This window comes from Phalacrocorax aristotelis, chromosome 27 (genome assembly GCF_949628215.1).
Source record: "Phalacrocorax aristotelis chromosome 27, bGulAri2.1, whole genome shotgun sequence".
In the NCBI taxonomy this organism is placed as follows: domain Eukaryota; kingdom Metazoa; phylum Chordata; class Aves; order Suliformes; family Phalacrocoracidae; genus Phalacrocorax; species Phalacrocorax aristotelis.
The window spans coordinates 1,035,108-1,049,831 of NC_134302.1; the positions used below are offsets into that span (position 1 = coordinate 1,035,108).

Here is a 14,724-nt window from a genome sequence, read left to right on the forward strand (position 1 = left end):
AGGGGTTTGGACACTGGAAGTGAGGGTTTGGGACCTCAAAATGAGGCACTGAGCGTTAAAAGAGGGGTTTTGAACATGGAAGTGAGGCTTTGAGTGTTAGAAGAGGGCTTTGGGTCCTAAAAGTGAGGGTTTGGCTGTTCAAAATGAGGCTTTGAGCTTTAAAGGAGGGTTTTGGACCCTGGAGGTGAGGTTTGCGGTCCTAACTGTAAGGCTTTGATGTTAAAAGTGAGGTTTGGGGTGCTTTAAAATGAGTCTTTGGGACCTAAAACTGAGGGTTTGTCTTGAAAAGTGGGGTTTGGACCCTGGAAGTGAAGGTTTGGATCTCTACAACTGAGGCTTTGAGCCTAAAAAAGACAGGTTTAGAGCCTGAAAGTCAGGGTTTGGGATATAAAAAGGAGGCTTTGATTGTAGAAGACAGGTTTGAAGCCTACGAGTGTCACTTAGGGACAGAAAACTGATGCTTTGAGTGTTAAGAGGGCCTTGTTCCATAAATGTGAGGGTTTGGGGCCCCAAAACTGAGGCTTTGAGCCTAAAAAGGCAGGTTTAGAGCCTGAAAGTCAGGGTTTGGGACCTCAAAATGAGGCTTTAATCCCTAATAGAGGGGTTTGGAACTTATAACTGAGGCTTTGAGAGTTAAAAGAGGGGTTTGGACCCTGAAAGTGAGGCTTTGGGTGTTCAAAATGAGGCTTTGAGCTTTAAAAGAGGGATTTGGACCCTGGAAGTGAGGTTTGCGTCCTAACTGTAAGGCTTTGAGCATTAAAAGAGGGGTTTTGAAGAATAAAAGGGAGTCTTTGGAACTTAAAAATGAGGGTTTATCCCTGAAAAGGAGGGGCTTGGACCCTAAAAGTGAGGGTTTGGGGCGAAAAATGAGGCTTTGATGGCAAAAGCCATGTTTGGACCCTGAAAGTGAGGGTTTGCGACATAGAAATGAGGCTTTGGGAGTAAAAAAGACTGGTTTGGACCCTAAGAGTGAGGGTTTGGGACCTCTGAATGAGGCTTTGTGCCTTACAAGAGGGGTTTGGACACTGAAAGTGAGGGTTTGGGTTTTCAGAATGAGGCTTTGAGCCTTAAACGACAGGTTTGGACTCCAAAACTGAAGGTATAGAGCAAAAAACTGATGGTTTGAGCATTAAAAGACCTGAATTGATGCTAAAAGTGAGGGTTTGAGACGTAAAACTTAGGCTTTGAGACTTAAGCGAGGGGTATGGACGCTGAAAGTGCAGCTTTGGCTGTTCAAAATGAGGCTTTGAGCTTTAAAAGAGGGGTTTGGACCCTGGAAGTGAGGTTTGCGTCCTACCTATAAAGCTTTGAGGGTTAAAAGAGGGGTTTGGACAATCGAAGGGAGGCTTTGGAACTGAAAAATGAGGCTTTGTGCCTAACAAGGAGGGTTTTGGACCCTGAAAGTGAAGGTTTGGGACTTTTAAATGAGGGTTTGCGTCTTTACCAGTGGGGTTTGGACCCTGAAAGTGAAGGTTTGGGACCTCAAAATGAGGCACTGAGTGTTAAAAGAGGGGTTTTGACCCTGGAAGTGATGGTTTGCTATACAAAAATAGAGGCTTTGAACCTTAAAAAAGAGATTTGGAAGTCAAAAAATGAGGGTTTGGAAGCTGAAAATAATGCTTTGAGCCTTAAAAGATGGATTTAGACCCGAAACGTGAGGCTTTGCGACACACAAATGAGGCTTTGTGCCTTACAGGAGGGGTTTGGACACTGGAAGTGAGGGTTTGGGACCTCAAAATGAGGCACTGAGCGTTAAAAGAGGGGTTTTGACCATGGAAGTGAGGGTTTGAGTGTTAGAAGAGGGCTTTGGGTCCTAAAAGTGAGGGTTTGGCTGTTCAAAATGAGGCACTGAGCTTTAAAGGAGGGTTTTGGACCCTGGAGGTGAGGTTTGCGGTCCTAACTGTAAGGCTTTGATGTTAAAAGTGAGGTTTGGGGTGCTTTAAAATGAGTCTTTGGGACCTAAAACTGAGGGTTTGTCTTGAAAAGTGGGGTTTGGACCCTGGAAGTGAAGGTTTGGATCTCTACAACTGAGGCTTTGAGCCTAAAAAAGACAGGTTTAGAGCCTGAAAGTCAGGGTTTGGGATATAAAAAGGAGGCTTTGATTGTAGAAGACAGGTTTGAAGCCTACGAGTGTCACTTAGGGACAGAAAACTGATGCTTTGAGTGTTAAGAGGGCCTTGTTCCATAAATGTGAGGGTTTGGGGCCCCAAAACTGAGGCTTTGAGCCTAAAAAGGCAGGTTTAGAGCCTGAAAGTCAGGGTTTGGGACCTCAAAATGAGGCTTTAATCCCTAATAGAGGGGTTTGGAACTTATAACTGAGGCTTTGAGAGTTAAAAGAGGGGTTTGGACCCTGAAAGTGAGGCTTTGGGTGTTCAAAATGAGGCTTTGAGCTTTAAAAGAGGGATTTGGACCCTGGAAGTGAGGTTTGCGTCCTAACTGTAAGGCTTTGAGCATTAAAAGAGGGGTTTTGAAGAATAAAAGGGAGTCTTTGGAACTTAAAAATGAGGGTTTATCCCTGAAAAGGAGGGGCTTGGACCCTAAAAGTGAGGGTTTGGGGCGAAAAATGAGGCTTTGATGGCAAAAGCCATGTTTGGACCCTGAAAGTGAGGGTTTGCGACATAGAAATGAGGCTTTGGCAGTAAAAAAGACTGGTTTGGACCCTAAGAGTGAGGGTTTGGGACCTCTGAATGAGGCTTTGTGCCTTACAAGAGGGGTTTGGACCCTGAAAGTGAGGGTTTGGGTTTTCAGAATGAGGCTTTGAGCCTTAAACGACAGGTTTGGACTCCAAAACTGAAGGTATAGAGCAAAAAACTGATGGTTTGAGCATTAAAAGACCTGAATTGATGCTAAAAGTGAGGGTTTGAGACGTAAAACTTAGGCTTTGAGACTTAAGCGAGGGGTATGGACGCTGAAAGTGCAGCTTTGGCTGTTGAAAATGAGGCTTTGAGCTTTAAAAGAGGGGTTTGGACCCTGGAAGTGAGGTTTGCGTCCTACCTATAAAGCTTTGAGGGTTAAAAGAGGGGTTTGGACAATGGAAGGGAGGCTTTGGAACTGAAAAATGCGGCTTTGTGCGTAACAAGGAGGGTTTTGGACCCTGAAAGTGAAGGTTTGGGACTTTTAAATGAGGGTTTGCGTCTTTACCAGTGGGGTTTGGACCCTGAAAGTGAAGGTTTGTGACCTCAAAATGAGGCACTGAGTGTTAAAAGAGGGGTTTCGACCCTGGAAGTGATGGTTTGCTATACAAAAATAGAGGCTTTGAACCCTAAAAAAGAGATTTGGAAGTCAAAAAATGAGGGTTTGGAAGCTGAAAATAATGCTTTGAGCCTTAAAAGATGGATTTAGACCCGAAACGTGAGGCTTTGCGACACACAAATGAGGCTTTGTGCCTTACAGGAGGGGTTTGGACACTGGAAGTGAGGGTTTGGGACCTCAAAATGAGGCACTGAGCGTTAAAAGAGGGGTTTTGACCATGGAAGTGAGGGTTTGAGTGTTAGAAGAGGGCTTTGGGTCCTAAAAGTGAGGGTTTGGCTGTTCAAAATGAGGCTTTGAGCTTTAAAGGAGGGTTTTGGACCCTGGAGGTGAGGTTTGCGGTCCTAACTGTAAGGCTTTGATGTTAAAAGTGAGGTTTGGGGTGCTTTAAAATGAGTCTTTGGGACCTAAAACTGAGGGTTTGTCTTGAAAAGTGGGGTTTGGACCCTGGAAGTGAAGGTTTGGATCTCTACAACTGAGGCTTTGAGCCTAAAAAAGACAGGTTTAGAGCCTGAAAGTCAGGGTTTGGGATATAAAAAGGAGGCTTTGATTGTAGAAGACAGGTTTGAAGCCTACGAGTGTCACTTAGGGACAGAAAACTGATGCTTTGAGTGTTAAGAGGGCCTTGTTCCATAAATGTGAGGGTTTGGGGCCCCAAAACTGAGGCTTTGAGCCTAAAAAGGCAGGTTTAGAGCCTGAAAGTCAGGGTTTGGGACCTCAAAATGAGGCTTTAATCCCTAATAGAGGGGTTTGGAACTTATAACTGAGGCTTTGAGAGTTAAAAGAGGGGTTTGGACCCTGAAAGTGAGGCTTTGGGTGTTCAAAATGAGGCTTTGAGCTTTAAAAGAGGGATTTGGACCCTGGAAGTGAGGTTTGCGTCCTAACTGTAAGGCTTTGAGCATTAAAAGAGGGGTTTTGAAGAATAAAAGGGAGTCTTTGGAACTTAAAAATGAGGGTTTATCCCTGAAAAGGAGGGGCTTGGACCCTAAAAGTGAGGGTTTGGGGCGAAAAATGAGGCTTTGATGGCAAAAGCCATGTTTGGACCCTGAAAGTGAGGGTTTGCGACATAGAAATGAGGCTTTGGCAGTAAAAAAGACTGGTTTGGACCCTAAGAGTGAGGGTTTGGGACCTCTGAATGAGGCTTTGTGCCTTACAAGAGGGGTTTGGACACTGAAAGTGAGGGTTTGGGTTTTCAGAATGAGGCTTTGAGCCTTAAACGACAGGTTTGGACTCCAAAACTGAAGGTATAGAGCAAAAAACTGATGGTTTGAGCATTAAAAGACCTGAATTGATGCTAAAAGTGAGGGTTTGAGACGTAAAACTTAGGCTTTGAGACTTAAGCGAGGGGTATGGACGCTGAAAGTGCAGCTTTGGCTGTTCAAAATGAGGCTTTGAGCTTTAAAACAGGGGTTTGGACCCTGGAAGTGAGGTTTGCGTCCTACCTATAAAGCTTTGAGGGTTAAAAGAGGGGTTTGGACAATCGAAGGGAGGCTTTGGAACTGAAAAATGAGGCTTTGTGCCTAACAAGGAGGGTTTTGGACCCTGAAAGTGAAGGTTTGGGACTTTTAAATGAGGGTTTGCGTCTTTACCAGTGGGGTTTGGACCCTGAAAGTGAAGGTTTGGGACCTCAAAATGAGGCACTGAGTGTTAAAAGAGGGGTTTTGACCCTGGAAGTGATGGTTTGCTATACAAAAATAGAGGCTTTGAACCTTAAAAAAGAGATTTGGAAGTCAAAAAATGAGGGTTTGGAAGCTGAAAATAATGCTTTGAGCCTTAAAAGATGGATTTAGACCCGAAACGTGAGGCTTTGCGACACACAAATGAGGCTTTGTGCCTTACAGGAGGGGTTTGGACACTGGAAGTGAGGGTTTGGGACCTCAAAATGAGGCACTGAGCGTTAAAAGAGGGGTTTTGACCATGGAAGTGAGGGTTTGAGTGTTAGAAGAGGGCTTTGGGTCCTAAAAGTGAGGGTTTGGCTGTTCAAAATGAGGCTTTGAGCTTTAAAACAGGGGTTTTGGACCCTGGAGGTGAGGTTTGCGGTCCTAACTGTAAGGCTTTGATGTTAAAAGTGAGGTTTGGGGTGCTTTAAAATGAGTGTTTGGGACCTAAAACTGAGGGTTTGTCTTGAAAAGTGGGGTTTGGACCCTGGAAGTGAAGGTTTGGATCTCTACAACTGAGGCTTTGAGCCTAAAAAAGACAGGTTTAGAGCCTGAAAGTCAGGGTTTGGGATATAAAAAGGAGGCTTTGATTGTAGAAGACAGGTTTGAAGCCTACGAGTGTCACTTAGGGACAGAAAACTGATGCTTTGAGTGTTAAGAGGGCCTTGTTCCATAAATGTGAGGGTTTGGGGCCCCAAAACTGAGGCTTTGAGCCTAAAAAGGCAGGTTTAGAGCCTGAAAGTCAGGGTTTGGGACCTCAAAATGAGGCTTTAATCCCTAATAGAGGGGTTTGGAACTTATAACTGAGGCTTTGAGAGTTAAAAGAGGGGTTTGGACCCTGAAAGTGAGGCTTTGGGTGTTCAAAATGAGGCTTTGAGCTTTAAAACAGGGATTTGGACCCTGGAAGTGAGGTTTGCGTCCTAACTGTAAGGCTTTGAGCATTAAAAGAGGGGTTTTGAAGAATAAAAGGGAGTCTTTGGAACTTAAAAATGAGGGTTTATCCCTGAAAAGGAGGGGCTTGGACCCTAAAAGTGAGGGTTTGGGGCGAAAAATGAGGCTTTGATGGCAAAAGCCATGTTTGGACCCTGAAAGTGAGGGTTTGCGACATAGAAATGAGGCTTTGGCAGTAAAAAAGACTGGTTTGGACCCTAAGAGTGAGGGTTTGGGACCTCTGAATGAGGCTTTGTGCCTTACAAGAGGGGTTTGGACACTGAAAGTGAGGGTTTGGGTTTTCAGAATGAGGCTTTGAGCCTTAAACGACAGGTTTGGACTCCAAAACTGAAGGTATAGAGCAAAAAAATGATGGTTTGAGCATTAAAAGACCTGAATTGATGCTAAAAGTGAGGGTTTGAGACGTAAAACTTAGGCTTTGAGACTTAAGCGAGGGGTATGGACGCTGAAAGTGCAGCTTTGGCTGTTCAAAATGAGGCTTTGAGCTTTAAAACAGGGGTTTGGACCCTGGAAGTGAGGTTTGCGTCCTACCTATAAAGCTTTGAGGGTTAAAAGAGGGGTTTGGACAATCGAAGGGAGGCTTTGGAACTGAAAAATGAGGCTTTGTGCGTAACAAGGAGGGTTTTGGACCCTGAAAGTGAAGGTTTGGGACTTTTAAATGAGGGTTTGCGTCTTTACCAGTGGGGTTTGGACCCTGAAAGTGAAGGTTTGTGACCTCAAAATGAGGCACTGAGTGTTAAAAGAGGGGTTTCGACCCTGGAAGTGATGGTTTGCTATACAAAAATAGAGGCTTTGAACCTTAAAAAAGAGATTTGGAAGTCAAAAAATGAGGGTTTGGAAGCTGAAAATAATGCTTTGAGCCTTAAAAGATGGATTTAGACCCGAAACGTGAGGCTTTGCGACACACAAATGAGGCTTTGTGCCTTACAGGAGGGGTTTGGACACTGGAAGTGAGGGTTTGGGACCTCAAAATGAGGCACTGAGCGTTAAAAGAGGGGTTTTGAACATGGAAGTGAGGCTTTGAGTGTTAGAAGAGGGCTTTGGGTCCTAAAAGTGAGGGTTTGGCTGTTCAAAATGAGGCTTTGAGCTTTAAAGGAGGGTTTTGGACCCTACCAGTGAGGTTTGCGGTCCTAACTGTAAGGCTTTGATGTTAAAAGTGAGGTTTGGGGTGCTTTAAAATGAGTCTTTGGGACCTAAAACTGAGGGTTTGTCTTGAAAAGTGGGGTTTGGACCCTGGAAGTGAAGGTTTGGATCTCTACAACTGAGGCTTTGAGCCTAAAAAAGACAGGTTTAGAGCCTGAAAGTCAGGGTTTGGGATATAAAAAGGAGGCTTTGATTGTAGAAGACAGGTTTGAAGCCTACGAGTGTCACTTAGGGACAGAAAACTGATGCTTTGAGTGTTAAGAGGGCCTTGTTCCATAAATGTGAGGGTTTGGGGCCCCAAAACTGAGGCTTTGAGCCTAAAAAGGCAGGTTTAGAGCCTGAAAGTCAGGGTTTGGGACCTCAAAATGAGGCTTTAATCCCTAATAGAGGGGTTTGGAACTTATAACTGAGGCTTTGAGAGTTAAAAGAGGGGTTTGGACCCTGAAAGTGAGGCTTTGGGTGTTCAAAATGAGGCTTTGAGCTTTAAAACAGGGATTTGGACCCTGGAAGTGAGGTTTGCGTCCTAACTGTAAGGCTTTGAGCATTAAAAGAGGGGTTTTGAAGAATAAAAGGGAGTCTTTGGAACTTAAAAATGAGGGTTTATCCCTGAAAAGGAGGGGCTTGGACCCTAAAAGTGAGGGTTTGGGGCGAAAAATGAGGCTTTGATGGCAAAAGCCATGTTTGGACCCTGAAAGTGAGGGTTTGCGACATAGAAATGAGGCTTTGGGAGTAAAAAAGACTGGTTTGGACCCTAAGAGTGAGGGTTTGGGACCTCTGAATGAGGCTTTGTGCCTTACAAGAGGGGTTTGGACACTGAAAGTGAGGGTTTGGGTTTTCAGAATGAGGCTTTGAGCCTTAAACGACAGGTTTGGACTCCAAAACTGAAGGTATAGAGCAAAAAAATGATGGTTTGAGCATTAAAAGACCTGAATTGATGCTAAAAGTGAGGGTTTGAGACGTAAAACTTAGGCTTTGAGACTTAAGCGAGGGGTATGGACGCTGAAAGTGCAGCTTTGGCTGTTCAAAATGAGGCTTTGAGCTTTAAAAGAGGGGTTTGGACCCTGGAAGTGAGGTTTGCGTCCTACCTATAAAGCTTTGAGGGTTAAAAGAGGGGTTTGGACAATGGAAGGGAGGCTTTGGAACTGAAAAATGAGGCTTTGTGCGTAACAAGGAGGGTTTTGGACCCTGAAAGTGAAGGTTTGTGACCTCAAAATGAGGCACTGAGTGTTAAAAGAGGGGTTTCGACCCTGGAAGTGATGGTTTGCTATACAAAAATAGAGGCTTTGAACCTTAAAAAAGAGATTTGGAAGTCAAAAAATGAGGGTTTGGAAGCTGAAAATAATGCTTTGAGCCTTAAAAGATGGATTTAGACCCGAAACGTGAGGCTTTGCGACACACAAATGAGGCTTTGTGCCTTACAGGAGGGGTTTGGACACTGGAAGTGAGGGTTTGGGACCTCAAAATGAGGCACTGAGCGTTAAAAGAGGGGTTTTGAACATGGAAGTGAGGCTTTGAGTGTTAGAAGAGGGCTTTGGGTCCTAAAAGTGAGGGTTTGGCTGTTCAAAATGAGGCACTGAGCTTTAAAGGAGGGTTTTGGACCCTGGAGGTGAGGTTTGCGGTCCTAACTGTAAGGCTTTGATGTTAAAAGTGAGGTTTGGGGTGCTTTAAAATGAGTCTTTGGGACCTAAAACTGAGGTTTGTCTTGAAAAGTGGGGTTTGGACCCTGGAAGTGAAGGTTTGGATCTCTACAACTGAGGCTTTGAGCCTAAAAAAGACAGGTTTAGAGCCTGAAAGTCAGGGTTTGGGATATAAAAAGGAGGCTTTGATTGTAGAAGACAGGTTTGAAGCCTACGAGTGTCACTTAGGGACAGAAAACTGATGCTTTGAGTGTTAAGAGGGCCTTGTTCCATAAATGTGAGGGTTTGGGGCCCCAAAACTGAGGCTTTGAGCCTAAAAAGGCAGGTTTAGAGCCTGAAAGTCAGGGTTTGGGACCTCAAAATGAGGCTTTAATCCCTAATAGAGGGGTTTGGAACTTATAACTGAGGCTTTGAGAGTTAAAAGAGGGGTTTGGACCCTGAAAGTGAGGCTTTGGGTGTTCAAAATGAGGCTTTGAGCTTTAAAACAGGGATTTGGACCCTGGAAGTGAGGTTTGCGTCCTAACTGTAAGGCTTTGAGCATTAAAAGAGGGGTTTTGAAGAATAAAAGGGAGTCTTTGGAACTTAAAAATGAGGGTTTATCCCTGAAAAGGAGGGGCTTGGACCCTAAAAGTGAGGGTTTGGGGCGAAAAATGAGGCTTTGATGGCAAAAGCCATGTTTGGACCCTGAAAGTGAGGGTTTGCGACATAGAAATGAGGCTTTGGGAGTAAAAAAGACTGGTTTGGACCCTAAGAGTGAGGGTTTGGGACCTCTGAATGAGGCTTTGTGCCTTACAAGAGGGGTTTGGACACTGAAAGTGAGGGTTTGGGTTTTCAGAATGAGGCTTTGAGCCTTAAACGACAGGTTTGGACTCCAAAACTGAAGGTATAGAGCAAAAAAATGATGGTTTGAGCATTAAAAGACCTGAATTGATGCTAAAAGTGAGGGTTTGAGATGTAAAACTTAGGCTTTGAGACTTAAGCGAGGGGTATGGACGCTGAAAGTGCAGCTTTGGCTGTTGAAAATGAGGCTTTGAGCTTTAAAAGAGGGGTTTGGACCCTGGAAGTGAGGTTTGCGTCCTACCTATAAAGCTTTGAGGGTTAAAAGAGGGGTTTGGACAATGGAAGGGAGGCTTTGGAACTGAAAAATGCGGCTTTGTGCGTAACAAGGAGGGTTTTGGACCCTGAAAGTGAAGGTTTGGGACTTTTAAATGAGGGTTTGCGTCTTTACCAGTGGGGTTTGGACCCTGAAAGTGAAGGTTTGGGACTTTTAAATGAGGGTTTGCGTCTTTACCAGTGGGGTTTGGACCCTGAAAGTGAAGGTTTGTGACCTCAAAATGAGGCACTGAGTGTTAAAAGAGGGGTTTCGACCCTGGAAGTGATGGTTTGCTATACAAAAATAGAGGCTTTGAACCTTAAAAAAGAGATTTGGAAGTCAAAAAATGAGGGTTTGGAAGCTGAAAATAATGCTTTGAGCCTTAAAAGATGGATTTAGACCCGAAACGTGAGGCTTTGCGACACACAAATGAGGCTTTGTGCCTTACAGGAGGGGTTTGGACACTGGAAGTGAGGGTTTGGGACCTCAAAATGAGGCACTGAGCGTTAAAAGAGGGGTTTTGAACATGGAAGTGAGGCTTTGAGTGTTAGAAGAGGGCTTTGGGCCCTAAAAGTGAGGGTTTGGCTGTTCAAAATGAGGCTTTGAGCTTTAAAACAGGGGTTTTGGACCCTGGAGGTGAGGTTTGCGGTCCTAACTGTAAGGCTTTGATGTTAAAAGTGAGGTTTGGGGTGCTTTAAAATGAGTCTTTGGGACCTAAAACTGAGGGTTTGTCTTGAAAAGTGGGGTTTGGACCCTGGAAGTGAAGGTTTGGATCTCTACAACTGAGGCTTTGTCGTGGTTTAGCGGCAGCTCAGCCCCACACAGTCGCTCGCTCACTCCCCCACCGGTAGATGGGGGAGAGAATCAGAAGGGTAACGCTCGTGGGTTGGGATAAGAACAGTTTAATAATGAAAATTAAAAGAAACAACAGTAGAAATGCAATGTGAAGGAGAACAACGAGAGGCGCAAAGCCCCGGGGGAGGGGGGAAGGGAGGGGAGGGGAGAGGGGGAACGAACCGCCGGAACAAACCGCACGCGCCGCAGCCGCTCGCCGCCCGCCGACCCGACGCCGCGCCGCCCGCGCGCTGCCACTGCCCCCCCTCAATATACTGGTCATGGTGTCACATGGTATGGAATGAACCTGCCATTGGCCAGTCGGGGTCAGCCGCCCCCACCATGGCCCTGCCCCTCCCAGCCCCCCCTGCCACGCCACGCGGCAGAGCGCGGGAAGCTGGAAAGGTAGCTGACCCCCACAGTGAGGAGAATTAACCCCTTCTCAGCCAAAACCAGCACATTCTCCACCCCTTATTCCATACCACTTACACCATGCCCAGGTCCCATATGATGCAATACAACCGTACCAACCACCACCCCTCCCCTTCCCATCCTTTAACATAATACACAGACATCATTCCCTTAGTTCATGGATCTTCCCTGTAAAATGTCCATTAAAATGTCCATTGAGTTCACGCAGTCCATGACTCTGGGCTCCATCTGTTGTATCAGTCTTTCCGGGTGGGAGAGATGGTGTGTGGCGTTGGGTTGCTGCATACCGAGTCAGTCATCGTTCCATCACTGCTGCACGGCTTGTTTCATAGTTGATCTTCCATGGGTTGGGAGGCTCGTACTCTGATATCATTGATACAACACAGAGGTGACACACAATATTATATAGCAGTTCACATTGTGCCATTCAGTTCATTGACTGTTTTCACCCAAAATCAAATCCCCTTGAGGCACACATCGGATTTCTCCATCCTCCCGCATCACCCACCAAGTGCACCCAGGTCCTCGAGCAAAAACAATCCCACGAATGGGTTTGCCTTTGCCAGAGGCAGGAAGAACCCAGACTGTTTTGCCCAGCATACTTTTTGTGTGCACTACAGGGACTCTATCCCCTTCCACAGTATGTAGGATTTCTGACTGGGCAGGGCCAGCTCGGTTGGCAGATCCCCTCGTGTTGACTAACCACGTGGCTTTTGCTAAATGTGTATCCCAGTGCTTGAATGTCCCACCCCCCATTGCTCTCAGTGTGGTTTTTAACAGTCCATTGTACCTTTCAATTTTCCCAGAGGCTGGTGCGTGATAGGGGATGTGATACACCCACTCAATGCCGTGCTCTTTGGCCCAGGTGTCTATGAGGCTATTTCGGAAATGAGTCCCATTGTCTGACTCAATCCTCTCTGGGGTGCCATGTCGCCACAGGACTTGTTTCTCAAGACCCAGGATAGTGTTCCGGGCAGTGGCGTGGGGGACAGGATATGTTTCCAGCCAGCCAGTCGTTGTTTCTACCATTGTAAGCACATGGCGCTTGCCTTGGCGGGTCTGTGGGAGTGTGATATAGTCAATTTGCCAGGCCTCCCCATATTTATATTTCAGCCATCGTCCCCCATACCACAGAGGCTTTACCCGCTTCGCTTGCTTGATTGCAGCGCATGTGTCACATTCGTGGATAACCTGTGCAATAATACCCATGGTCAAGTCCACCCCTCGATCACGAGCCCACCTGTATGTTGCATCTCTCCCTTGATGGCCTGAGGTGTCATGGGCCCACCGAGCTAGAAATAGTTCACCCTTATGCTGCCAGTCCAGATCCACCTCAGCCACTTCAATCTTGGCAGCCCGATCTACCTGCTGGTTGTTTCGATGTTCTTCAGTGGCCCGACTCTTGGGGACGTGAGCATCCACATGCCGTACCTTTACAACCAGTTTCTCTACCCGGGCAGCAATATCTTGCCACAATGTGGCAGCCCAGATGGGTTTGCCTCTGCGCTGCCAGTTGCTTTGCTTCCATTGCTGCAGCCAGCCCCACAGGGCATTTGCCACCATCCAGGAGTCAGTATAGAGATAGAGCACTGGCCACTTTTCCCGTTCAGCGATGTCTAAGGCCAGCTGGATGGCCTTTACCTCTGCAAACTGGCTCGATTCACCTTCTCCTTCAGCAGTTTCTGCTACTTGTCGTGTAGGACTCCATACAGCAGCCTTCCATCTCCGGTGCTTTCCCACAAGGCGACAGGACCCATCAGTGAACAGGGCATATTGCTTCTCATCTGCTGGCAGTTTGTTATACAGTGGGGCTTCTTCAGCACGTGTCACCTCCTCCTCTGGTGATAATCCAAAATCTTTGCCTTCTGGCCAGTCCATAATCACTTCCAAGATTCCTGGGCGACTGGAGTTTCCTACTCGAGCCCGCTGGGTGATCAGTGCAACCCATTTACTCCACGTAGCATCAGTTGCATGGTGTGTAGAGGGGATGTTTCCTTTGAACATCCAGCCCAGCACTGGCAGTCGGGGTGCCAGGAGCAACTGTGCTTCAGTACCAACCACTTCTGAAGCAGCTCGAACCCCTTCATATGCTGCCAATATCTCTTTTTCAGTTGGAGTATAGCGGGCTTCAGACCCTCTGTATCCCCGACTCCAAAACCCTAGGGGTCGACCCCGGGTCTCCCCAGGTGCTTTCTGCCAGAGACTCCAGGTAGGGCCATTCTCCCCGGCTGCAGTGTAGAGCACATTTTTTACATCTTGTCCTGCCCGGACTGGCCCAAGAGCTACTGCATGGACTATTTCTCGTTTAATCTGTTCAAAGGCTTGTCGTTGCTCAGGGCCCCATTTGAAATCATTCTTTTTCCGGGTCACTTGATAGAGAGGGCTCACGATCAGACTGTAATTTGGAATATGCATTCTCCAAAAACCCACAACGCCCAAGAAAGCTTGTGTTTCCTTTTTGCTAGTTGGTGGAGACATGGCTGCTATTTTGTTGATCACATCCATTGGAATCTGACGACGACCGTCTTGCCATTTAATTCCTAAGAACTGGATTTCTCGTGCAGGTCCCTTCACCTTACTTTGTTTTATGGCAAAACCAGCTTTCAGAAGGATTTGGACTATTTTCTCACCTTTCTCAAAAACTTCTTCTGCTGTGCTGCCCCACACAATGATGTCATCAATGTATTGAAGGTGTTCTGGAGCTTCTCCCTGTTCCAGTACAGTCTGAATCAGTCCATGGCAAATGGTAGGACTGTGTTTCCACCCCTGGGGCAGTCGATTCCAGGTGTACTGGACGCCCCTCCATGTGAAAGCAAACTGTGGCCTGCACTCTGCTGCCAGAGGGATTGAGAAGAATGCATTAGCAATATCAATTGTGGCATACCACTTGGCCGCCTTTGACTCCAGTTCGTATTGAAGTTCTAGCATGTCTGGCACAGCAGCACTCAACGGTGGAGTGACTTCATTCAGGCCACGATAGTCTACTGTTAGTCTCCACTCTCCATTAGACTTCCGGACTGGCCATATGGGACTGTTAAAGGGTGAGTGGGTCTTACTGATGACTCCTTGGCTCCTCAGTTGGTGAATGAGTTTATGGATGGGGATCAGAGAGTCTCTGTTGGTGCGATATTGCCGCCGGTGCACTGTTGTGGTGGCGATTGGCACCTGTTGTTCTTTGACCTTCAGCAACCCCACCACAGAAGGGTCCTTTGAGAGACCGGGCAAGGTAGACAGCTGTTCAGTTTCCTCCGTCTCCAAGGCAGCTACACCAAAAGCCCACTTGTAACCTTTTGGGTCCTTGAAATACCCTCTCCTGAGGTAGTCTATACCAAGGATGCACGGAGCCTCTGGGCCAGTCACAATGGGGTGCTTCTGCCACTCATTGCCAGTTAGGCTCACTTCGGCCTCCAATACAGTTAGCTCTTGGGATCCCCCTGTCACTCCAGCAATGCTGATGGGTTCTGCCCCTATATAGTTTGATGGCATTAAGGTGCACTGTGCGCCGGTGTCCACTAAAGCTTTATACTCCTGTGGGTCGGACGTGCCAGGCCATCGGATCCACACAGTCCAGTAAGCCCGGTTATCCCTTTCCTCCACCCGGCTGGAGGCAGGGCCCCTCTAGTCCTGATCATGGCAGTCACAACTCACTTCCTGTAAATGTGAATCAGGAGTCCCTCTATTACACTTAGAAATAAAATCTGCGCTTCTACTCCTCTGTCTGGGGACT

The 14,724-nt window shown here is 46.7% G+C and overlaps 1 protein-coding gene across 1 annotated transcript; it reads right to left on the reverse strand.

The window, feature by feature from the left end:
- Positions 1-10,614: 10,614 nt before the first annotated feature.
- Positions 10,615-12,879, reverse strand: LOC142048791 (uncharacterized). The gene is made up of 2 exons (XM_075075994.1): positions 11,788-12,879; positions 10,615-11,360 (listed from the first exon to the last, which is right to left on the reverse strand). The coding sequence occupies exons 1-2, from the start codon at positions 12,873-12,875 to the stop codon at positions 11,324-11,326; spliced, it is 1,125 nt and encodes a 374-aa protein (XP_074932095.1). The 5' UTR covers positions 12,876-12,879; the 3' UTR covers positions 10,615-11,323.
- Between the last annotated feature and the right edge of the window lie 1,845 nt (positions 12,880-14,724).